The 26,663-nt window shown below is 43.7% G+C and overlaps 1 protein-coding gene across 2 annotated transcripts in view; it reads right to left on the bottom strand.

Moving 5' to 3' along the window:
• Positions 1-488: 488 nt before the first annotated feature.
• Positions 489-26,663, bottom strand: part of IMPG1 (interphotoreceptor matrix proteoglycan 1) — a 91,540-nt gene continuing 65,365 nt past the window's right edge. For both annotated transcript variants that reach the window (XM_059083063.2, XM_059083064.2), the window contains 5 exons: positions 21,045-21,576; positions 17,809-18,028; positions 4,168-4,333; positions 2,163-2,235; positions 489-566 (listed from right to left, as the gene is read on the bottom strand). In XM_059083063.2, the coding sequence (XP_058939046.1) occupies positions 489-566; positions 2,163-2,235; positions 4,168-4,333; positions 17,809-18,028; positions 21,045-21,576 (1,069 nt within the window). The remainder of the gene's footprint in view (positions 567-2,162; positions 2,236-4,167; positions 4,334-17,808; positions 18,029-21,044; positions 21,577-26,663) is intronic.

Genomic DNA, 26,663 nt, shown 5'->3' with positions numbered 1-26,663 from the left:
ACCACAATTTACATACTATATGCATTCATCCTGCACCTCCTTGAATAGGTAATCATCTTTTATGTACATTCTAACATATGAAGAGCTTTATTTCCCAGTATATCCCACCCTCCTGCCCCCAAATAATAAGTTGCATTTGTCATAAATGACCTGTGAACAATATTTTAAGGGCAGCTGGACACAAAGCTAGTTTGCTATCACCTTGATTATCGCTGAGGAATAACCAAAATACATTTTACTGGTGGTGGTTTCGATAATAAGCTGCTTTGTTTTTTCAGAATTGATTGGTCTTCAAGTACATGACTCTTCTCTATTTGAAATGTGATGTGTCCTGGTTCTCAGTGTTGACTAGATGCCTGGATATCGATGACCAGTGGATACGCCTGCCTATGTTTTCAGAATTTTGACACAGTGGATGCAATTTTCCTTGAGAAAGCAAGCCATCTCTCTTGCGATAGATTAAATGATAATTTGTACCTTTTCAGTTTTTAATTTCCTTCCCAATCTTGATGGTTAAATTCTTCATATCCTACACTCAGTAATTCAGAATTTCTTTTCCTGGTTACCTGGAAGAGAAATCGTTTTTAAGAGATTAAAAAATGCCACCCAAGGTCAAACCAAGGGTTCATCCCAATATTACCTCTGCTGGTAGATGAGATAATGTGCTTCCATTTAGAGTATATTCTTTGAAAGGTGGGAAAGATTCCTAACTTTACAACCTACTAAGAATTCTTAAACCTACTATTCTTCTTAAATCTTCTCAGACTGAGTCAATCTCTTGAAGCAGGGGTGGCAAATAATTTGTGAATCAAAGTCAACATGTTACCTTCCAACCATAGCAGACATCATTACTCTAAGCTGCTTCCTCATTTGAAATGTGGTTCCTAATTCTCCCTGGTACTTCCAGATTCCGTTGGTGTACACTTCATCCTGGGCATTTTATTAATATCAGACCCTGTGTCCTATTGTCATTGTATGGCCCAAGTCTGAACCTTTTCTGTCTTCTCAATGTTCTTTGTTTCGGGAAGTCAAAATGGCGCACATTATTCCTTGTGTGCACTTGGACACGTGAACTTATGATTAGCGTTTGGTGTCATGGCCTCAGTATCCTTCTGGACCGTAATGACTAGTTTCAGTTGCAAACTTTGCCATGTTTGTTTCCATCGAGCACTATATAGAGAGCGAGACCTCAGGGAGAGTGGACACTGGCTGATTAGCACTCTTTTTTACCATCAAAGACTAGTTATAATTTTTGAAACGAGGTAATTTTAGGCTAAAAATTATCGAAGGTATTTTTCCAAAAGTTATTTTAAAAGCTCTATGTAGGCTATATCTAACGTGCTTATTAGATAAGTTATTTCCCTTTGTAAAATAAAATTTAGTCAAAAAAGTTGATTGGATGAGTATTTTGAAAGAGACGTCTAGGACACTGGAAGGAACACTTATCTGAGGATGAACTTTTAGGAATTTTTGAGGTTTTTCCTTGTTCACAAATCATGTTTCTTCATATTTTTGCTTTAGCTGATTATTTGAAATAAAAACACTTTATAAGAATATATACATATATACATACATAATATACATATACATGTATATAAATAATATATATACATGTATATAGATAATAACATATACATATATAATATATGTATATGTTATATATATAACATATACATATATAATTATATATATATAATATATATATAATTATATATATAAATATATAATTATATATATATAATTACTATATTACTATTACTATATATATAATTACTATAATTATATATATAATTACTATATATAATTACTCAGTTACAGGAATATAAGTCATTATGAGAAATTCAGTGTTGTTGAAATGCATTTGATAAGTTGCATGTATATTTTTAAAGAAAAGGTTAGGAATATTATAAAATACTTGGATTTTTTTTCTGTTATTTTATTGTCTTGTCTACACATTTCAGTTAATGCCAGCCCCTGTCTCTATACTTTTTGTACCAGGAAATGCCTTTTTCCCTCTTAAATTACTAAACAAAAAAGCTTGGCAAATAAAGGAAAACTGCTTTTTCTTATCTCTATTTAAGAGTCAGGCCCAGAAATGTTTTTAATTTCCTTCCAAATTTATATTCAGTAATTAAAACCAACATATAAAAATGGGATTGTACCTTGTTATTGTGCTGATTTGGGAACTGTTTGACACTAGTTTCATACACTTGGTTTCTAGATTGATCTGGTGACCTGCAAAAGAAAGCAAAAACAAGATATCCTGTTTCCTGGGCTTATCAACGTTAAGAGCAACTATGGCTTTCTACTATTTTAGTTCTAAAATTATTATGACAAATGAAAATAGCATATTTTTGCAGGTGCCTTCCACTAGAGTTGGAGGAGGTATGCTTTGTGCACCAGCCCACCTCTGCCCCGAGTTTTGCCTTCCAGTTGGCTTTACTGTTTCATAGGCAGTGGTCTCAGAAGGACTGAACAAAGCTCACGGGAAAGATGAGTGATAACTTTATCTTGCAAGAAGTGGAATTATTATTATTATTTTTTTTTTGCGGTATGCGGGCCTCTCACTGCTGTGGTCTCTCCCGTTGCGGAGCACAGGCTCCGGACGCGCAGGCTCAGCAGCCATGGCTCACGGGCCCAGCCGCTCCGCGGCATGTGGGATCCTCCCGGACCGGGGCACGAACCCGTGTCTCCTGCATCGGCAGGCGGACTCCCAACCACTGCGCCACCAGGGAAGCCCTGAAGTGGAATTATTTTTAAAGTCAAATTCTGAGTTATGGTTGCTGAAAAACAACTCTGTAATAATATTTTGTTCATACAGTTAAAAAAAAACTTTAAAAAAAGTTTATTTTAAAATTTGGTGTATATAATTCCAGACTTTTCTATGTACACATAATTTCTGATGATACTGTATAAACATTTTGCACCTTGCTTTTTCACTCTTTACATTATAAAATGGGTGTAATATTTGTGAGATATTTTATGATATATGTTCCCTTATCAGTAAACTCTTTTCTTTCTCTCAACATTCTGTCCATTATAATATCAAGGAAAGGGGGAAGGAAGGTGTCATTGTAGGAAGGAGGGAAACCCTGTCCGGTCCTAGTGCTTGATAGGAAGAAGAGAGAAGAGTGAAGAGACACATGTGGTTTAAAGAGGTTGAGTAACAAGTTCCTTGTTCCTCCTACCACCAGCTAAGGTAGCATTTTGGGTTCCTACTTGCCCTGGTTGGGCAAATTGGAGGCTCCAAGAATACCAGGGGCCGGGACTTCCCTGGTGGCGCAGTGGTTAGGAATCCACCTGCCAGTACAGGAAACATGGTTCAATTCCTGGTCCGGGAAGATCCCACATGCCGCGGAGCAATTGAGCCCGTGAGCCACAACTGCTGAGCCTGTGTGCCGCAACTACTGGAGCCTGTGTGCCTAGAGCCTGTGCTCTGCAACAAGAGAAGCCACCGGGATGAGAAGCCCACGCACCGCAACGAAGAGTAGCCCCCGCTCACCGCAACTAGAGAAAGCCCGCGCGCAGCAATGAAGACCCAACACAGCCAAAAAAAAAAAAATGATGCTACAGAAAATATTTAATGACATGGGAGAATGTTCTAACTAAAAAACGCTGACTGTAAAATAAGAAGCCAGTCTAATTCCATTTTACTTTGGAAAATTCTATGTAAAGAAGTACATCAATTACCATGATGAATTATACAGGCTTTTAATCTTCCCTCTCATCATTTTCTATATTTTTCAGCTTTCTTATGATGACAGCTAATGTGTTTGCAACCAGGGAAAAACTCAAATAGTAGACACATAGACACCGATTAAGGTAGTAGGTCACGTGGTGTTCTGTCTTAAAGCTGATGCAGGCTCTTTTCTCTTCCCTTATTGGCCTTAATGAAATCCTGCAGAAAGGCTTAGGGCCAGTGGTTCTCAAAGTATGGTCCTGGGACCAGCAGTAGCAGCAGCAGCCGTACCTGGGCCCCGCACAGACCTACCGAATCACAGGGTCCAGCCACGTGTGCGCTTTCACAAGTTCTCGGAGAGATTCTGGTGTTCACTGAACTTTGAGAACCATGGGTTTACGGGATTGCATGAATTCATGCTAATGAGGGGTGTCTCAGAAGCCTGAGTGACTAATTCTTGGGTCTGAGTGGCGCGGCGCTAGACCCACCTGCACAGATCTCCCTTCCCCGGGGTGTCCTGACAGTCCTCTCCGGGGGCACAGGGCCCAGGGGGCCCCGCTCGGCAGCGACACTCGGCTTCCTCGGTCCACTCATTCCTCACACACTGGGCGAATTCCCCACAGGCCAGGAATTTGCAGGGATCTGCTTGATCACCTGTAAAAAGGGCAGATTTTATCGGTGCGGGGACGCCTGAGCCATGGATCCTGCAGAAGTCAGAGGCGAGGCACCGCATAGATTTGCCATCACCCCACTTTGGAGTGAGTTGTACAAGAGTGAGAAAAGAGTGGAGAGAAGAGGGAACCACACATTTCTGTATCTTTGATAAATGAGTTTATAGACACACGTGATAACATATTTAGTTCCAAACATAATTACGCACAAACTGGTGCACCTCAGACTCATCTAGAGGCCTTGTTAAAACAGAATCCTGCCCCCCCCCCCACCCGTCACAGTTTCCGATGAAGGAAGTTTGAGGACCGAGAATTTATATTTCTAAGGCACTAACAAAAGGAACATTAAAAAAATTCTCTAATGCAGCTGGTGTTGATGTATCTGACCTGGGAGTACATTTTGATAACCACTGTATTAGAGAATTAAAATTTTTTCCTGGGCATACATCTGGAAGAGACAAAAACTCTAATGCAAAAAGATACACGCACCCCAATGTTCATAGCAGCACCATATACAATAGCCAAGACATGGAAGCAACCTAAGCGTCCATCGACAGATGAATGGATGGATAAAGAAGATGTGGCACATACATATACAATGGAATATTACTCAGCCATGAAAAGAATGAAATTATTCCATTTGCAGCAACAGGGATGGACTTAGAGATGATCATACTAAGTGAAGTAAGTCAGACAGAGAAAGACAAATATCACATGATATCACTTATATGCGGAATCTAAAAAAAATGATACAAATGAATTTATTTACCAAAAAGAAATAGACTCACAGCCATAGAAAATAAACTACAGTTACCAAAGGGGAAAGGTGTGGGGAGGGATGAACTGGGAATTGGATTAATAGATACACACGACTATATATAAAATAGATAAAACAACAAGGTCCTACTATATAGCACAGGGAACTATATTCAGGATCTTGTAATAACCTGTAATGGAAAAGAATCTGAAAAAAATATATGTATATAAATTTTTTTGTTCATTAGGTTTTTTTAAAGGCAAGCATTTTCTGCAGAGATGAATTGGTGATCTTATATATTTAAGATGAGGGATACCTTAGAAGTAATAAAACAGTCAGTCATTTTTATGGACAGTTTTGAGAACTCAGGATGATTTCTTGATTTAAAAAAAATCTATTTTTCTCAGTCTTTTGTGATCCCTAAGGCCCTAATGTTAGAGGTTCTGCCCTTTGGAAAATTCAAGTAGACCTGAGGTCTCTGTTCTTTCTTTGGCATCAACTGTTCTCTTTCACTCTATTCTTAATTCTGTAGCATTGCCTCAAGTTCTTTGTAAGGTGGAGTATAAACCAAGAGAATCTCAGACAATTTAGCTCTGGAAGGCCGGTGGCCCCTGCCAGCCCCCTCCCTGTCTTTCTAGAGCTGAGCATACCAACCTCTAGGGCGGAGAAGCAAAAGGCCCGCGTCCCCACGTGCTGACGGCAGAACCAGAGCAGCCCTCTGGACCCCAGACCGCTGTTCTTTTCTGCCCGGAAGCTTTCCTGTTGAATCACATCAGCCATTTACCCTTCAGATTATTTCAATAAGCCCCTGTTATGTATTAGGAACTAGAGGACAGGCAGTCGGGTATGAAGCCACCCTTTCAAGAACCCTAGGGGACAATAAGACATATACACAGATGTTTCTACACAAGAAGCCCAGCATCTTGTCTAGTATAAGGGCTCTAACTATGAGGGTATGTTAGAGATGGACCCAGCATGAACCGAGGCACAGAGGTGGGAAAGTGATGCCCATGAAGAGGGGGCGGGGGAAGCCCAGCGCGGGGGAGGGCAGAGGCTCGTGCACAGGTGTGGCGAGCATTGCCCTCTGAGGAAGGCGCCATTAAGACTCTCATAAGCCTCAGGGCCCGACTGTACTCTCCTTGGTCTGCATCCTGGACTTTATGGTGTGAACGTAAAAAAGGAGATGGCCTTTGGCCAGATCGCTCCAGGGACCTGCTCAGTTACTGGGAGTCTCTGGTTGTTCCCTAAAGCTAGGAAAAGCAACCCTGGAGGGGAAATTGGTGCCTTTGAGGGAGAAGCCGAGAAGCCAATCAACCAGCTGACGCCGATAAGGCGTGACTAAGCCGAGAAGCCAATCAGCGAGCTGATGCCGATAAGGCGTGACTAAGCCGAGAAGCCAATCAGCGAGCTGATGCCGATAAGGCGTGACTAAGCAAATTCCCTGCTTTAGGGGTATATATACGGCTACGCTTTGTTGTTAAACTTGCCTTGCGACCGTCAGTTGTCTGTGCCCTTCTGATCCCGTACCTTGGTGCGTTCAGTTCCCTACCCCCTCTCGTCGATGGTTGCTGCACTTTGAGGACCCACGGCGGCAAGTGGCGCCCGAGCAGGCACCGGACGAGAGGGACGTCTGAATCTCGGTAGGTGAATCCCCGGAGTTACGAGTGAAAGTGTGGTCACATAGTAAAGTTGATAGTAACTCGGGGCAATAGTCAGAAGTAAAAAAGTATGGGACAAAAAGTATCCAAGGAGCGACCTGAGATTACTGATCAAGAGAAGGAGTTGTCCACCAGTGCTTTCCAGGCTTTCACAGCTGGAAATTATGATGTCTGTCTACAACATATAAACAAAGACGATTATAAAATAATTTTGAATACAGCAGTAGCTGAGTTTTTCAAAAGTAACCAGACAACAACAGATAGTTTAAGACAGACACTTAACCAGTTGAAGAATCAGGTGCACTCGGCTGTTGAAGAAATGGATGGACTAGATGATCTTGAAAACAGTATGTTGTATTACAATCAAGCAGTCATCCTGTATCATGTCCGACAGTATACAGGAGCCATATCCGTTGGTGAAAAACTTTATCAGTTCATAGAACCTTTTGAAGAAAAATTTGCCCAAGCAGTGTGTTTTTTGCTCGTAGACCTGTATATATTAACCTACCAAGCTGAGAAAGCTTTACATCTTCTTGCTGTTGTAGAAAAAATGATTTCATAGGGCAACAATAACAAAAATGGAAAGAATGAGACTGGTAATTACAGCAACAAAGATGGGTCTAATCATAAAGCTGAAAGTAGAGCTCTAATAGAAGCTGCAAAGTCAAAGATACTATTTTTGTGTTTAAGTATATGTAGGAGGACAAGGGACTTTACTGGCCGGCCATAGTTTAAAGCTAGTTAAAGCTGTTACAAGTTTGAAGTTTCCCTCCTTTTTTCCTTCTGATTTTCCCCAATCTGATTTTGAATTCTCAAATCTGGTGCACCTTAAATTATAATAATGGTACCATTTTAATTTCTTCAGTTTCTGTTACTAATAATAGTTTGGTTTTTATAAGCATTGGGATTTGGGGAAGTTTGCATTGTCTTATTCTTATCAACCGGTGATTACTTGTGTTACACCATGCCTTGCTAATAGGAGATTTACAGATTGAGTTTACTTCTGGTTCCTTAGGATATAATATAACTTGTCAGAATTGTATTTTTAGTACTTGCATTCTGCCTATGAAAGGAACTTTTTCTGTTATGATGTTAAAACAACCTTCCTATGTAATGCTGCCTGTAAATATTTCTGAACCATGGTATCATAGTACTAGCATGCAAGCTTGGCTAGAATTATCTGAAGCTTTAAAAAGACCTAAACGATTCGTTGGAATATTAATATGTAGCATATTAGCCTTAGCCGCTTTAACAGCCACAGCCGCTACCGCTGGTTTAGCATTAAGTAAAACTGTACAAGCACATTATGTTAATCAATTGTCTAAAAATACCAGTATTGCATTAGCATTACAAAGTCATACTGATACTCAACTAAAAACTGAGGTTGAAGAGTTAAAAAATGCTCTCATAGGTTTAGGAGACCAAATTATGGCTTTAAAATTGAAAATGCGTTTGATTTGCCATGCTAAATATACTTGGATTTGTGTGACTCAACACGCTTATAATGAAACTGACTGGGATTGGAACAAAGTAAAAATGCACTTTTTAAGTGTATGGACTGATGGACAGTTGATGTTAATTGCATTACCTTGTTTATTACGCTTTATTGTTGGCCGTCTAGCTGCTCTTCGTCAGGAGGTGTATGGGTTGAAATTACATTATCAAGCTTTAAAAAATAAAAGAGGGGGAAATGTGGCGAGCATTGCTCTCTGAGGAAGGCACCATTAAGACCCTCATAAGCCTCAGGGCCCAATTGTACTCTCCTTGGTATGCATCCTGGACTTTATGGTGTGAACGTAAAAAAGGAGATGGCCTTTGGCCAGATCGCTCCAGGGACCTGCTCAGTTACTGGGAGTCTCTGGTTGTTCCCTAAAGCTAGGAAAAACAACCCTGGAGGGGAAATTGGTGCCTTTGAGGGAGAAGCGGAGAAGCCAGTCAACCAGCTGATGCCGATAAGGCGTGACTAAGCCGAGAAGCCAATCAACCAGCTGATGCCGATAAGATGATGACTAAGCAAATTCCCTGCTTTAGGGGTATATATACGGCTATGCTTTGTTATTAAACTTGCCTTGCAACCATCAGTTGCTTGTGCCCTTCTGATCCCATACCTCGGTGCGTTCAGTTCCCTACCCCCTCTCGTCGATGGTTGCTGCACTTTGAGGACCCGCCGCCGCTGGCGGCACACAGGGAGGAAGGGAGTTGACACTGGAGAGGTACGTTCAGGCCAAGCTCCGGTGGGTCGTGCTAAGGGATTTGGACCTTACAGGCAGGTGGGAGCCATGGAGGATTTGGGGGCAGGGGAGGGCTATGATCAGACTTGTGCTTTAGAAAATATGTAAATAGGTCTTAGAAGTTTCAGAATTAGGATTGCTTCAGTGATCGTGTGGTATAGTATTTCCCAAGCGGGAACATTTGCACAACTCGAATTGAGCAGGATTTAGTCAGTTTTATGTTAAAAATTGGTTTGGTGGCTAAATAAGTGTTTTGTTTTTTTTTTAAATGCTGCACGAAATAAACATAACCGGTTTCTCTCTTTCCCCTGGACTCTCTCTCCCCCCAGCTGCACCCCCTTCTCTTTTTACTTTTAAACCTCTTAGAGTCACTAATAAGCGAGTATTTAGGGCGTATCTTCGAGCGAAGGCTGTAGTCAGCCGCTTTGCCAAGTTTACTGACCACAGAAGCCCTGCAGGTGGGTGGGGGGCGCAGCTTGTGGGGCGAGAATTCCACGGACCTTCGAGTTCACGGTCCCGATCTAGCGCCTCCTCGTGGCGGAAGAGGAGAGCGAGGGGGTTAGCTAGACCAGCCCACGCGGAGGGAGGGCAGGAGCAGGTCCTTGAAAACATACTTTGGGGTCTCCCAGCAAAGTAGACCTGCTACTTTTTTACATAAAGTTGTATTTCTCTGCAACTTGAGGGTCCATATGGACAGCCAGGCCTAGCTAATGCGAATGGGTTTCCCTGCCTCACTTCCTAAAGCTGGCCATGCAAAGGGATCCTCGTCACTGTTTAGAAAATGACTCAGAGTTACCCTGACAACCCAGGTGTTTCATGTCCAGGGACTGGTTTAATAAATAACAGCTGTCAGCAACTTGACAGTCAGGGCTGCAGTCCTGAAAGCGGAGGCCAGGAGGGAATAGTCAGTACCTCCACTGCCCTCTTTCTGCAGTGGAGAAATAGATTTAACTGGGAAAGCAGACTGAATGCACCGAGCCCACCCCTCAGAAGAGTAATAGGAATTGTGTGATAACCACGTGAGTCTCCTGTTTAAAAAAAAATGTTTCTGCTTTACCAATATTTCCTTCAGCCCAGCCAGGCGTAGTCTATGTCTATGTACCAGTAAACCTGAACAGAACACAGTAAGGCAACACGGGAGAAGTGAATTTATCCAAATCTGGGGGCCAGCAATCAGGTATATTTGACAAACAAAGGCACTTAGTTTATAGATTACTTGCTTCTCCCATGTCGTTTATTTGGGACCAGCCTACAGAACAGTACAAGACTTCACGTCACCTAGTTCAGTTTGGGTTTGCTGTGTACGCCTTCCTGGGTCCTAAGACACTCAGTCATTCAAGAAATACCAAATTGGCCCTTCAAACTCTTTAGTATTAAGAATTCCAGTCCAGCTAATTGCTTTAGATTTTTATTTTATCCATATTTAAAACCTTACATTTGAGGCAGAATTTTAGAGCTAGAAGGTATTTTGGAGACCTTCTCCACTAATTTGCTCACTTTGCAGATGAGGAAGCCAAGACTCAGTGAGGTTGAACGTTGCCAAGATCAAGGCTGTTTGCACTCGTCTGCCCCTTCCCCCTAGCCCCGCCGCCCTCCCAGCTTGTGGACTGTGTGAGGACAGGTTCCAGGGAAGGAAAGAGTCCGGGGGGGGGGAGCTGTTGGCCATGGCTTGTAAAGGCAATCTCAGTTAATTAGAATCGTAACAGAAGAGACGAATATTTAGATTAATTTGTGAGGCAATTCTTACTGTGTTCCCTCCTATTACCTTAAAAATAGATGAAAAATTTTTTTCCTAAGTAAAAAAGACCCTCTTTACTTACATGTCATTCTTTGAAGGACACCTACAACTTTGGGCTGTAGGCTTTAGGCAGATTCTGCAGAGTCAGGGCCATAGAAGAGGAGAGATGGTTCTATGATGAATCAAAGTTTAACTAGTAGAAGTTTCTTAAGCAAAGCTTTCCCTACGTCGTTATTTTCTTTCTTTTTCATATCCCAAGGACATTCTCCTTAGAATGATGGATTCATTCATGAGTGGACCACACAACTATTTGCCTCTTCCTTAACATAACTCCCCGGGACATGCGCAGAACAAATCGATCTGAACTTCCTGCACTTTGCTCTTGATTTGGTCAAGATTAATAAGCTAAACATTATGCGGCAACAACCTTAAATGCTCTGTTCTGAATGTGGTGTGTGACATGGAAAAAGGGAGGACAAGACTTGAGATCAGGAAGAGAACAATTAGCTGCCATTTCCTAGAAGAATATTTTCAAGTCACTATCAGGTTGTGTGTGGATTTGAGGAAGTGAGGGCCTCATGATGCCTTAGCTTCCTGGGCTTACTTAAATCCCCTTTAAATAGATTGTTTTGATGGTTCGTACTCCCAAGAGGTGTCTCTATAAGCCTGTACCACACCCAGCAAACACCTAGTATGATCTGGGACATCCTCTGGGCTTATCATAATTGCTTGCTAGCAAAATGACTTAATATTCTTTCCTTAATCCATGTGGATAGTTCTTTTGCGGAGCAAATTTGACAACCTCTCTATAGAGGCAGCCCCGGGCACTCAGTGAGTTGACTGCGTTAGTAGCTCCTAGTTTGCAGCAGGTGGGAAAGGTCCAGGTTCATCATGGCACTTGGTCCTTGGCTTCCCACGTGGTTTCCGACCATAGTCGGAAATGACTGGTGTCATTTCATTTCAGGCCTTGTCCCTGGCTTGGCCCCAGAAATCATGATCCTGAACCTCCAGCTTCGCCAGGAGCACAACGGCAATTATTTATATGAACAGGGAGCGCGCCTATAATGAGGGTTATTGTTTGTTCAGCACTGTGCCGGGCACTTAAAACATGTGTCTTCATGGATATTCACAATAATCTTCCAAAGTAGACAGTGCTGACTTCATTTTCCCAGGTAAGGAAATTGAAGCCCATTTTAAGTAGTAAGTATGACCCAAGATTAACATCCGTTATGTTACGATGTTCAGCTTTTGACATCATTTCAGTGGTTTCAAATACGGGGTTTCCAGGAGGCCCTTCAGGCCTTGGAGGGGTGAATAGAGACGAGGGAGAGAGTGGTGAGGCCGCGAAACTCGCCAGCATCTCCTTTAATCGGGTCCCGTCCTAGGGCAGGATTCCAGTTCAGCGTGGCTGGAACTCAGCCTTCGTTTGGTCTGGCCGGGGCTGAGGGCCTGTTAGGACTTTTCTGTGGCCTTTTTTTTTTTTTCCTGTTTGTTTTTTTAACATTTTAATGCGATGAAACCTAGTGATCGCTAGATGGCGCTCAATAGCAAAAGAAATAGGAATAGATTCAGGGATTGAAATGGTAAGAGCCCGAACTGATTTTTGTCTCCTTAAGAGCCGCTGTGCGGAGCGCACCGGTGGAGGGAGGCGAGGTCCGCCGGGAATTGGCGCGGTGGCAGAATCAGCTTCGGGGTACCGCCGATCGAGCCGTTAGGGCGCCGTGATCACCGCGGCAGATCGGGCCCGGCCGGCTGGGGCATGTGGTGCAAACTCCTGGATCATCTTCTCCCATTTCAAAAAGTTCCGAGGAGGCCGCGACCCAGCCTCACGTCTGAGAGAAGTGGGGAGCTGGGGCTCCCTAACCCCCGAACGACCTAGGCTTCGCCTTCCCGGCTTTGTTGGTGGGGAGGAGGGCGTGTCATTCCGTTCCTTGGGGCATCAGGGAATGACAGCCCCACACATCCGGATCTGCAGGGCACGGGACGCACTAGCCCACCAGACTTTTAGGGGCTCGCGAACGTGTTTTAAGTTCTTTAAAATCAGAAGAAAAAAATTAATATAATCCAATCTGCATTATATTTGTCTCTATGCCACCGCAGACTTAAAATATAATTTTAAAGATTTCTATTAATATTAAAGTTTAAAATTAATATTCATGAAGGCAAAGGGTCTAGAGCCCGGGAAATCCTAATGCAGCGCTCGTCGTCTGACTGCTCCCTTCTTAAGGCGTGAATATCATTTAAATTCAGTGCTTGGTGCCGAGTGCTTAGTCATTGAATAAACGTGGCGCCCTTCTGGGGGTTCGTGTGGGGAACCCCACCTTCCACACAGGCCCATCGGGCTTGTTTTCCCAAATCCTGAGAACATTCTGGGCTTGGCTGCACCTGCCGCGGAGGGAACCTGCTTATCCCTGCTGTCAACGCTGAAGCCTCCAGGAAGGCACCCTGGGCGAGAAGAGCTTGTTCCCAGCAATTATCTGTGGCCTTGGGAATGCAGGTTAGCACCTTTGTGTCTCATTTCTCCCTTCTATAAAAAGGGGTAATGAAAGCAGGTGATCACTGACGTTCCTCCAGCTCAAATAGAAATCTCCCATTCTAGATGTCCTACTGGAACAAAGGCATCCGGAGCTTTAGCCCGGCTCCAGAACTGTTGTGCAATTCAGTGATTAAAAGAACTTAAAAAAAAAAATCTACATTTAAGTTCATGTTTATTGTTTTATTGTTATTTTATTACTGGCCAAAAATATTTTGCTTATGACCTATTGCCAAAGGGTAGGATTAAAGTGAGAATAACTATTCAATGATACGTGTAACGCACAGCATAGTACTATATGCACGTGGTTGCAGCTTAATACACGTTTGTGGAATTGAGTAAGGTATTAATGGGACTTCTTTCTGGCTTGAAGGGGCATGCAATGAAGAAACTTAGGGTTTCATTTCGATTCTCCACCATTCTCAAGAAAACCACCACAAACTCTTTACAGGAGGCTCTCAGTAACATTTCCAGGGCAAACACACATGTCTTACCTGGACAGAGGGTTGAAGAATTCTCGCTCAGTCATTTTTGTATCAGCGAAACTGAGGTGCTCTGGGTGCCCTGATCTTAGGGCCTGAGTGTCCCAGGATGTGGAGGGGGACGCCTGACAGCAGGGGCTGTGGCAGGTGACCCTGCAGCTGGGCTGAGTCCCAGGCTTGTGTGGAGGGTTTGCATTAAGGGGTTGGATGAAGGGCTCTGGGAGTGTCTTAAGGAAGCCCCATCGGGTGGTTCGGGTGTGAGATGAGGGCACAGGTTGAAACTCTGGAGAGGGGTGCAAGGTATGTGGCAGTCCAACTGGTAACGGAAGCAGACATTAACAGAAAACCCCTGTGACGGCACCCCGGGAGGCAGGAGGCAGCAGCAATGTAACCCCAGGAGACTGGCCAGAGACCTAGGAGACGGGATGGGGGAGCTGGGGAGAGTGTCCTGGAAAGAGGGCTCGTGTGGCTGCCCCAGCTCGGAAGGGACACCCCTAGCAGAGCCAATAACCAGTACCTGGAAAGGGGACATTTGCAAGCTTGGGACTTTTGTTTCTGAGAGAACGATTTTTTGTTTGTTTGGCTTTCTGGAATATGACAAAATATTGTAGGAAATTTCACTTGGTGACATGCAGAACCTAACAGTTCGTTTAGGATTAATTAGACTGAAGTGTGTTGTCACTTTTTCTAAGTAGATTATGCAGCCTCTGTATACCCAGTAGGAGGGTTGATAAGACTCCTTTTTAGAAAGAGGCAGTAGGTAGAGTTGACGGAAGCACACAAAGCTGCCTTTGAATTCCAGCTCCAGCCCTTGGTGACTCTGTCACCAGTAAAAAGGTAAGTTACTTACAGTTTTAGGAAACAGTTTCTCCAACTGTGTCATGGGGGGAAATAATCACTTTGTGTAGTTACTTATTAAGATTGAAAAATTAAGTGTCAATCAACAGTAGCTGTTACCATTTTTATTGTCGTTATCGTGATGAGTGACATCTACCATCTTCTCAGAGCTGGTGACTAAGTGCGAATCTTACAAATTTATGCACTTTCCAGAGAAAATGAGTTTGTTGATCGTGCACATTCTGGCTGGAAGCATCTAGGATGCCAGACTGTAGTTAATTTCAGTGTTTACCATTTACCAGCCTTGAGGTCTGCCTGTTTTGGAGGAGGAATTTTAGGAATTCAAGGAGAGAGTAAGTCTGAATAAGTTATATGTAGTTTTGCAATTTTGAAACCTTCAAACTGCACATCTAACTGGCATGAAAGTGCCACGTGCTTCTGAAGGATTTTCACCGCAGCTTAAGTGAAAGACAACTCTCGTTGTCAGGGATGCCAGCGGAATACTGAGCGAGCCGTGATTTATTGTTTTTCGGTTGATAAATCAGATAGTTCTAACATTGGTTCATACTTTTTATATCAGAGATTCATTTATTCGGGGAGTTTCAGAAGGTGAGAGGCAAACCGCACACAGTACCAACAGCGTCTGTGTGGCTTTTCCTACCTGTCTGCGCCTCTGCAGATGCCATCTGGTCTAACCAAGTACTGACCCTCCTTTAGAGGACACAGCCAGTCAGACAGCTCGATGCTGATCCGAATGTGGGGTGAAATTCACCTGGAAATCTCATGAGGGTTTTCAGATTCTACCCTCTTTCTTCTCTTTAGTCCCAAAGTCGTAAAGGAATAATAACCCCCCTTCCCGGCATTGCTACCATAAACCACTTTTCCACCCTGACATTAGGCCAAAAGAAAAGAAAAGCACTTGATTTGGGTTTTGTTTCAAATTTTGCAAATGGAACTAAATAATTGGTCTGTCCGGGCATTGCCTATAAATATAATAAAACTGGGGCATAGAAAGGAAATGCTACATCCTCTGACCAAGAGGGCTTTAACAGTCCCCTCAGCTAAACTAAACTCTCCACTGGCTTCTTTATTCAACCTCCCTTTCCTTAGAGTGAAACTGGGTGGGACCCTTGGGGCTCCTGGGCATGGAAATATTTCTGTGTCCCCCATTTCTTGTAGGTAAGACTCCAGCCTCCATGACCTTCCCTGAGTTCCAAAGGGCAGATTCGAACAGTTGCTAATCAGGGAAGGGAGGGGATACAGAGACAAGGGAGGAGCAGTCAAGAAATAATAGTGCAGCCTTGGGGCAGGGTCCTGGTTCCCCCTCAAGGGATACACACAACAATATCTTTGAGCTCTTTACAAAACGAAAACCCCCAACAAATGGAAGATGTTAGCACTCTAACCTCGAGAAACTCAATCAAGAGACCACCTGAGGCCAGATTAAAGGAACGCAGGCCCTGTGCACACCCCCATCGTTATCAGCAACCCTGCCCCCCCTTGAACCATTGCTATAAAACTCCTCACCAAATCCGCCCCCCCCACCAGGTTGGGCCACACAGTTTTGAGAGGCACGAGCCTGCTGTGTCCCCCTTTGCCTGGCAAAGCAATAAAACTATTCTTTTCTACTTCACCCAGAGCCCTGTCTCTGAGATTCGATTCCGCACTGGTGCACAGAGGCAGAGTTTCGGGCATCATTAGAACACAGGATTCATGTTCAGGACCATAGCCCTCCAAGGTCATGGTTTTCTGCAGCGCTTCCTTCCAGCGTCCTCAGGGTACCTTACACATCCCTGGCAAATACATTACCAGCTTCCTGCCCTCTATCTAAGAGGCACCCATTTTCCCCTGCCTCAACTTGGCTCCTTACTTTACCTTCTCCTATCGTTGGATGGGTCTCTAAGAAGCCTGTCAGCTCCCCCGGGAGGGGGTCAGGCCCTTGTCTCTCTTATGCTAAGTTCTCCCTATATTATGTTACTGTTTTCAATTGACTGAAAAGAATTGGTCTTCTGATTTTAGCTGGCAGGGATCCCCTGGTAGTTTTCAGGGGAAGAGGCAGTATCTTACTAGCATTTAGGGGGGTCTTTGCTTTCTTAGGGGTCTGGAGGGCTTGCTTAGCTGCTTGGGTTCAAAGGTAAGCACTTCGCGGGTCAGTGCCGTCAGGCTCTCTCCGTCTTTTTAATAATCCTGTTTACTGAGGTAGGAGGCAATTTTCTTAAAGTTGCTCGAGGCTCTGCTCCTTCAAAGATGAGTGTCTCTCAACTGAGCCTTTTTGTTTGCATTTTGCCCAAGGCCTTTCCCTATGCCTGCCTTTGTTAATCCCCAGGAAGCCAGGGAGGATGTTAAAAGATCCACCTCACTAATTCACAGCCAATTAGGAAGTTTGTTCTGAACATGACTGGAAGGTCGCTTTTCCAGTAGATTTGGAGCCTTGCCCCCTTGCGCTCCAGGAAATTAAAAAATTTTCTTCAATTGGCGAGAAAAGAGAATTTTGGAGCTAATGGTGGAAACAGTTCCCAATTTGGGCATAGCTGGTTATATTGGTACATACGCTATGCTTTATAATCAGAACAAATGTTTGCTTTCTATTTGGTAGCTTTGGGCTCAGCCCCTGTATCTTTAAGTATTTTTTCCCACATCTGACTACTTTGTTTTAACCTGCACAAGTGGAAGCTGATCTCGGGTATACAAATGGGAGGGGACATGATTTTCCTCTTGGGTGATGGTGAAGTGGCTTTCTTCCAAGCTTGAGTTTTGGTCTAATGATTATTTTTCTTTCCTCGGGAAACTGTCTCAGTTTCATCCCGAATTGTGCTACGAAGAGGACTGGAAGCTTTCTTAGGTGGTTGCAGTTCACGGAGAAAGTGCTTTTGACTTCCGACAAGATGTAAATTAGCTTGGCTGTGGGTTATGTTTAAAAAAAAAAAAAAAAAAAAAAAATCTCTTCAGCACAGCAAAAGTTTTGTTCTGTGGGGAAACTAAAGAGCCCAGATTGTGAAGCAAGAGGTATACTTGCTCTTTGCTTTTTCGATGTAGGAAAATTTTAACCTGCATGTCTTAGGACCCTACCTATCTACCATGTTGATCCATAGCTTCCGAAAAGTTATTTTGTCAAGTGCAGTTTTAAACTGATTTTTGTGGCCTCAAAGTTGAACTGCATATGCTTAAGCAAACAAACAAAACCAAAACACTCCCAAAGTTTTCTGGGTTGGATTCTTTTACCTGGTTCAACATCGAGAGAGTAGCTATCTATTTCCAGATCAAGCTGTTGTGCTGCCGCAGAACGAAAATCCTCCAAGACGCCTCGCACAGCCTTGATGAGGTTATACGGCACGGATTCAGCAAACTTCATTTTGCTATTCACGACCACACTCCCATTTCTGAAGTTAAGTATTTCAAGTTGCTTAAAACCTGTAAGATTGGATCGTAGATACGGAACCAGCTGCAGAAATAAAAGATGGTTTACTCTTAACGGTGTTCTAAGGGCTCAGCTGCTGCTAATTCCTTTTATACTCACATTTCATTATCTGAGGCATAAATTTCAGTTCCTTTTTTATGTTTGTGTTTGGATTGAACATGAGACCAGAACACCACTATTTAATGATCTATATGCAGTGATTATGTCCCCTATTTCCACTTGCCTGGGTATTGAGATGGATAGGCAGTGATTTTCTTCGTGATGAACTGTGAGAACAGAGGATTGAAAAAAAATCCAGGTCAATGCTATCAGCCAGGCAGGGGTGCCAGGTTCAGTTATTTAAAAAAAATCCGGGGTTCCCTGGTGGCGCAGTGGTTGAGAGTCCGCCTGCCGATGCAGGGGACGCGGGTTCGTGCCCCGGTCCGGGAAGATCCCACATGCCGCGGAGCGGCTGGGCCCGTGAGCCGTGGCCGCTGAGCCTGCGCGTCCGGAGCCTGTGCTCCGCAACGGGAGAGGCCGCAGCAGTGAGAGGACCGCGTACCACACACACACACACAAATCCAAGTAAATAAAAACGTGTTCCAAACTGAGCCCAGGAACAGACTGACCTATGCCTGGTAAATAGGACATCCATTTGGAAGCACCCAGTTTGAAATGACCTATTGAAATAAACAACAGCTGAACCATCAGCTCGTCTGTCTGTGCAGGATGCTTCATATCAGCACAGATGTGGTGAAGTGGAGAGAGCAGAAAACTTGGCTGTTAGGAGACGAGGTGTCAGTCCTGTGACTGTCGCTAGCCAGCGGTGTGATGTCATCAAGCCACTTAACTACTGTTGTACCTCAGTGCTCTCACCTGAATTGTGAGGGAGAAGAAAAGTTGTTCCCTTAAGGACCTTTCCCAAGTTATAATAATCTCAAAATGATGTCCCAGAGAATTGTGTTTCACGTTCCCACACCTGTCTCTCGTAAGCCACAGCCATCCTTTTTTGGGGGGAGGGGGCGCTGCGCTGCATGGCACGTGGGATCTTAGTTCCCCGACCAGGGAACCTGTGCCCCCTGAAGTGAAAACGCAGAGTGTTAAACACTGAACAACCAGGGAGGTCCCCATGACCACGCTTGAGATCACTTTTCAGAAATGTCTGAAACTCAGCGACGTCTGCTTTGTTTCCAGCCTTGAAAGCGAGCCCTCTCCTTCATGAACCAACACCCACGAACCCAGAGAGGGCACAGACGCAAACTACAGTCTCCCAGGCTTGGCCCAGACCTGCTTTTCCTTTGCCCCTGTCTCCACCCCACCAGAATTTTGACTCTGACCCAGACCCACATGTTGGTACCCCTTCCAGTAACCACCCCCCCCCCCCCCCCGCACAAGGCCATTGTGAAAATAAAATGAAATTTTATACGAAGTGTGGAACCGCTCTCTCCTGTTTTCTCCCACCTACTTTGACTAGGCTCATTCTCTGTCTTACCATTGCTTTGGTCTCTGGTGGGAATTCCCTGTCCTCAGCTAGTGTGCAGACAACTAGCTGCTCCTCTTCTTCACAGGAAAGAGGCTGCCCAGCTAGAGACCACATTTCCCAGCCTCCCTTGCAGCAAGCTGTGGCCACATAACCAGTTCCCACCAATGGAATATGAGTGTAAGAGATGTGGGCAACTTTGGCATCACTTGCTTAGAAAATCTCTTGCTCTGGACTTCCTCTCTTTCACCTTCTCACAGTGGAAACAGGGATGTACTGGTGACCCAGCTTTGGCTGCATGAGTGAGGAAACACCCTTGGGGTTGGCAGAGTTATAAGATGAAGGGATTGTGAGTCCCTGGATGGCGTCATAGAGCAGAGCTGTCCCACCCACCCAGTGAAAGAGAAATACACTTGTACTCTATTTAAGTTAGTGTATTCTTTTTTTTTTTGCGGTACGCGGGCCTCTCACTGCTGTGGCCTCTCCCGCTGCGGAGCACAGGCTCCAGACGCGCAGGCTCAGCGGCCACGGCTCACGGGCCCAGCCGCTCTGCGGCACGAGGGATCCTCCCGGACCGGGGCACGAACCCGCGTCCCCTGCATCGGCAGGCGGACTCTCAACCACTGCGCCACCAGGGAAGCCCAAGTTACTGTATTCTTGATCTTTTCATTATGGCAGCCCAGCATGTACCCTGGTTAATACACCTGGGTTCGGTGCCCTGGGACTCTGTTCCTTGAGATTGTCCCAATATCTACTCACCTCATTTTGGGGAGGGGGGAAGAGCACAGAGTCTTACTTTAAAGTTCACCTGAAGCATTGGTGTTTATGTGGTTTTAATTTGCATAATGATTTAACTTATATGAAGCTTACAAATATTTTTCCTCTTATTTTCAGAAATTCTGTGATCTTTGTGCTATGCATTGTGTACTTCAATTTCATTAGCCATGACTGTGTAGAGGTTCATAGTTCAGCAGTTTTCACTGTGTATGTATTTCTACAAGAGTACATGTGAGTTTGAGGGGTGTTTCATAAATTAGGGTTATATGCCACCATGATTGTCTTCTCACTTTCTTTGTTAGGGCTTGGGATGCTAAGTCATTTAGTCAGGTTTTTTTTTTTAGTTTTATGAGAATTTAAGGGGAACTAAAAAAAAAAAAAAAAAAATCTTACACTTGAACTCTCATCCTCATTTGTGCTGGACTTTTCTAGCCTTGAACCCTTTAGTCAGATGGCTGGAAAACAGCATGTGGCATTACAACTTCGGATAAGTCTGCTCATATTGTTTATAAATTCCAAGCTCAGTCCGTGAGCGGCTGTGTATTATTCCTGGGAAAACTAAATCGGGAGGAACTGTAATGAAAAGGTCTTAAAAATAAGTCTGTTCCCAGGAAGTTGGGCGCCAGCGGCCCATTGGATCTGAATCCATGTCAACGCTCTAGCTGAATGCCGTCGGCAACAGCTCTCTCAGAGGCTTGTCTCTTCCACCGTGCATTGCTCAAGACACCCAGGGATGATATTATAAAATAACAGCAACAAGAAAGAAAGGAGACACACAGACAGCTGTATGTGGTGTCCACTCACCAGCTGTGTGAATCGCTGCTCCAGAGCTCGGTACTCCAGCGAGCTCTTGTTGAACAGGTCAGTGGAGAAGGGCATGTTGGCCACACGCAGGCTGAAGAACACCACCAGCTCTCGGCCCCTGGTGGCAGCGGTCATGGCGCTGGTGGTGATGTACTGCAAAGCTGGGCCGGAAGTGATGTTCTCCGCGAAGTGATCCAGGCCGGAAACGTAGCCACTGAATCCCAGTGCCTCAGAGGATGCGCGAGTGCTGCCGAGATCCGTTCCGTCTAAGTCTCCGACTGTATCTTGACTGCTAATAATACTCAACCTGCTGTCTTCTGAAGATGCAGGTGAACGTGAAATTTCCTGAGCCAATTGGCTGATGGCAGAATAATCATCAGTGGGGATGGTTAGCCGTGGGACTAGTACTGTCTGGTCAAGGGAAATTATGTCTGTGGCACTTTGATCAGTCTGAGAAAAGATGCTCGATGCAGTAAAGAAAGGTAGGGTTTCCGATAGGGAGGTAGACGCCACAGCAGGTGCAGACCAAGAACTGTCCATGGAGGAAGCTCCTGAGACCAATTCATTATGTCCAAGCATCCCCGCAAAGAATAGAAAGCAAAAAAGAAAATCCAGAGTTAAAATTAATGTTGGAAAAATAGCATTTGACTATCTTAATGTCATATTTTATTTATTTTTAAATATCTTTGATTTTATTCCAGTTTTATTGAGATATAATTGACATACCTCACTGCATAAATTTAAGATGTACAGCATGTTTTGACTTACTTATGTAGTGAAATAATTACCAAATCTAGTATCATATATTAAAAAGCAAATTGGTGGTAATTTCCTGGCGGTCCAGTGGTTAGGACCCTGTGCTTTCACTGCTGAGGGCACGGGTTCAATCCCTGGTCAGGGAACTAAGATCCCACAAGCCACGTGGCGCAGCCAAAAACCAAAAAAGACAAATTGGTACAGAAAGGGTAGGCAGCCCTGTGTCCACACCAAGGGAGACAGAGGGTGGGTCTCTATAACCATTTTATTCAGGCTCAATACTTCTGGATATGCAAGGCTAAAAGAGCCCCAATTGCCTAGAATTACAGGAATTACTGCCCAGTGAGACACAGCACATCTAGGGACCAGGTGGTAAAAAAAGGACTAGGTCAGCAGGTGGTGGCGCACTGCAGGTGGCTTTGGGGTAGACTTGGATCTCACATCCCCATCTGGACCTCCCAGACAATTAGCTGTGCTCTTTTGGCCCGGAGTTTTATTCACCTTCCAGTCATGCAAACCTGAATTTTGTGTAATTGGAGTTTTGGGGGGGATCTCAGTTATCACATTGTGGTATTTTCATCAATTAAAATTTAAATTATGCTTTTCCAAAATTGGATAATCTGACTGAATAACTTGCCTATTTGCAAAATGATACGGAGAGCGTGAAGATGTGGGTAACGCATATAATTTGAACTATGTATTGGCCATACAACTAAATATTGGGTAATATTTAAAGGTTTTTTTCATTCCTACATGATTATACCTTGATAATACCACCACTTTGCATTGCTTTCTTGAGTAAGTACATATTGAACTACTGAAGTCCATTCCCTTTTTTGGTGCAAAATTAAATTCAATAAGTAGTTTTGAACTAAGAAAGTGGTTATATGAAGCTTTCAGATAAAGATATTGGTGGGTTATTAAAATATTCCAATAAACCTAAATCTAGAGCCAGATAGATAATATTTAGGGCATTAGGTAGATCAAAACAGGGAGCTTTCTGTGAATACTTCGGTGGCATTTTGGCAAATATGTGGGAAAGCAAATGCTAAGCATGATGAATGGACTGTCTGGATGCAGATATAATCTTTGGACTCTCAGTTCAGCTAATATACTAGAGTGCAATCGCCCAAACTGAAAATCCAAGTGATAAACAGTTCTGAAAGGTAGAATCATATTACTTTTATTAGTTTCTTAAAATAAAACCTGTCTGTGGAGAATTTAACCAGATTTCAGAGAAGCACCTCCTTTTCTTCTACTTGGGGAGGATGCTTGGGTGTGTTTACCCATAATTCACTCAACTATCAGAAATGATGTTTTGTAACATCCAAGATCTTTCTAGATACACACTCGTCGTTTTATTCAAATCTCTATTGCCATGGACTGAATGTTTGCATTCTCCCAAAATTTATATGTTGAAATCCTCATCTCCAATGTGACAGTATTGGGAGGTAGGGTCTTTGGGAGGTAATTAGGTCAGGAGGGTGGAGCCCTCATAAATGGGATTAGTGCCTTTATAAATAAAAAGAGATATAAGAGAGATGATCTCTCTCTCTCTCTGCCATGTGAGGATACAGAAAAAAGGCATCTGTGTGCTAACCAGAAAAAGGCCTTCACCAGGATCTGAATCAGCCAGCAATTTGACCTTGGACTTGCCAGCCTCCAGAACTGTGAGGAAGAAATTTCTGTCATTTAAGCCACCCAGTCTATGATGTTCTGTTATAGCAGCCCAAGCTGACTAAGACATCCTTGGAAAGATCTGGGATAAGTAAATTGAAGGCTTCAAGTACTAGCAGTGGTTTGATTTGACTTTGTGCTGGGGGGAGACGCATTTGAATCTGAGCTCCTCAGCACTCTTCCAGATGGTCAGGGTCAGGGGCGAAGCACAATGACAGGTGTCTTCTTTCTGCTCCGGGCCAGCATCTCATTACTCATGCCTTTCTCAGTACAGAGATTTTAGTCAGATTAAAACAGTCTGTTGCATTATGTCATCAACTAGCAAACAAGAATTTCTAACTCTTAACCTCTGTGGCATCTTTTTTAAAACAAATTTTTATTTTTTGGCTGTGTTGGGTCTTAGTTGCAGCCCGCGGGATCTCTCGTTGAGGCTCACGAGCTCAGTAGTTGTGGTGCATGGGCTTAGTTGCTCCGCAGCATGTGGGGGGCACTTAGCTCCCCGACCAGGGACTGAACCTGTGTCCCCTGCATTGGAAGGCAGATTCTTTACCACTGGACCACCAGGGGAGTCCCTGTGACATCTTCACATTAATCATATTCACAATAAACCCAACCAAGTTATTTCACTGATAGAACCGTTGGCTATTTAAATGTACATTGTTAGATAAAATACAGGATTCCCACTGGAACATACTTATACTAAAACATTATTTGTTGTTTATCTGAAATTCAAATTTAACTGGTTATCTTGTATTTTTCTTTGCTGAATCTAGCAGCCCTATTTAAGTGTGATTTTAACAGACCCCTCACGGTCTCTCAGCTTGATATTGAAACTACTAAGGCTATAGTAAATTCTTTTGACACAAAATATCATCCAGACATTACCACCACTTATAAATGTATTTAAAATAATTATTCATCAGATTCTTATGCAAAAGACATGCCAGCAACAAAGGCCATCCTAACCCTAAGTTTTTACACTGCAATGGAGAAAGGCAAGCACGAAAAGCCAAGGCCATTTATTTCATCATGAGGTATGCAAAACAGACTCAAAATAACTTGACTTTTTATTTTTATTTTTATTTTTTTATTTTTTTTTATTTTTTTATTTTTTGTGGTATGCGGGCCTCTCACTGCTGTGGCCTCTCCCGTTGCGGAGCACAGGCTCCGGACGCGCAGGCCTAGCGGCCATGGGTCACGGGCTTAGTTGCTCCGCGGCATGTGGGATCTTCCCGGACCAGGGCACGAACCCGTGACCCCTGCATCGGCGGGCGGATTCTCAACCACTGCGCCACCAGGGAAGCCCAACTTGACTTTTTAGCTGTCATGTTAGAGCATGTGTAGAGTTCTCATGAGGGCATGAGATCTGTTTATATGTATGTGTGCCCGGGGGGCCGCTGGTAGAAGCCCAGCTGCTGGGTGTAAAGGAAAAGGCTATTTTGGTCACTTTCTGGGCAGGAGATCTTCCCGCAAACAAAGGCCACAGATGAAATGCGCCAAACCAAAGTGGATGAACTCAGGTCCAGCTGAAGCCCAAAGTGAGATAAGCCGGTAACAGGTGAGGATGGGCTCAGTGGGGGTAGCTGGAAGCCCTACTAGTAGCCAGAGGAAGGCACAGAGACGTGTGAGGCAAGTGCAGATGAAAGATCATTCTAAATGCTGCTGGAAAGGGTCACACATCTACATGTACCCACTAATCATAAACATCTGGAGGTCACCTGGTTTATGTTTAAAAACCTAAAAACAAAGATTCCACAGTCTCCTCTAGATCTTCAAGTGACATGACCAGCAAGTTCTTAATTCTCTATCAAACAAATCCATTCTTATTTATCATAACAAAAAAAGTCATCTTCTTTTTGGCATATTGTAGAGATAGAACATATGTGTTTACTATTCATTCATTCAGCAAATAGATATTGATGGCCTACTATGTGCCAGACGCGGTTCCAGGTGCAGGGGTACATCAGTGAACAAAACAGATAAAAGCTTCTGACCCGCAGAAGGTTACTATCTAGTGGAGGAAGACAGAAAATTAACAAAATAAACGAAGGGAAATATATTCTATACTAGGTAGTGATAAGAGCTAACGAAGTAACAGGAAGCAGGAAAGAAGGTGGGAATGCTGGGTTTGCAATTTTTTTTTTTTTTTTTTTTGCGGTACGCGGGCCTCTCACTGTTGTGGCCTCTCCCGTTGCGGAGCACAGGCTCCGGATGCGCAGGCTCAGCAGCCACGGCTCACGGGCCCAGCCGCTCCGCGGCACGTGGGATCCTCCCGGACCGGGGCACGAACCCGTGTCCCCTGCATCGGCAGGCGGACTCTCAACCACTGCGCCACCAGGGAAGCCCTGGGTTTGCAATTTTATACGGTGATCATTGAGAATGCAATATTTGAGCAAGACCTGAAGGAGGTGAGAGAGTTTAGCCATGCAGCAAATGCAAATGAGAAAGTCAGAGAAAGAAGGGTGTCTGTATTGCTCCAGGAACAAATGCCGCATGCTGACACATATATATGGAGTCTAAAAAAAATGGTTCTGATGAACCTGGGGGCAGGATAGGAATAAAGACACAGATGTAGAGAATGAACTTGAGGACATGGGGAGGGCAAAGGAAAGCTGTGACGAAGTGAGAGAGTGGCATGGACATATATACACTACCAAATGTAAAATAGATAGCTAGTGGGAAGCAGCCGCATAGCACAGGGAGATCAGCTCGGTGCTTTGTGACCACCTAGAGGGGTGGGATAGGGAGGGTGGGAGGGAGGGAGACTCAAGAGGGAGGAGATATGGGGACATATGTATATGTACAGCTGATTCACTTTGTTATACAGCAGAAACTAACACAACATTGTAAAGCAATTATACTCCAGTAAAGATGTTAAAAAAATAAATTAAGGAAATATTTATCTGAAATTCAGTAATTTGAGTTTTATTTGTTTCATTTTCTTATGTTGAAGTCAAGTAATATTATATGCAGTCCATTTTATTTGAGTGGCATTCCAGAAAAATTCCATATTTGTAAAAGCCTTTCTATGTAGCCTGTCTTTTAAAATGTATTGAGAGATAGCTGGAAAAACAGATTAAACACTTAGTTATTTCTGAGTAGCACAGTTTTAATATTATTTTATTTTCCCTTTTTGGTAATTTTCTTCCTCCTTTAGCATTTTAAATAATGAGCATGTATGATTTA

Source organism: Kogia breviceps, chromosome 13, assembly GCF_026419965.1.
Source record: "Kogia breviceps isolate mKogBre1 chromosome 13, mKogBre1 haplotype 1, whole genome shotgun sequence".
Classification (NCBI taxonomy): Eukaryota; Metazoa; Chordata; class Mammalia; order Artiodactyla; family Physeteridae; genus Kogia; species Kogia breviceps.
The sequence above is the reverse complement of the archived record's forward strand: the minus strand, read 5'-3'. Positions and strand labels throughout refer to the sequence as shown.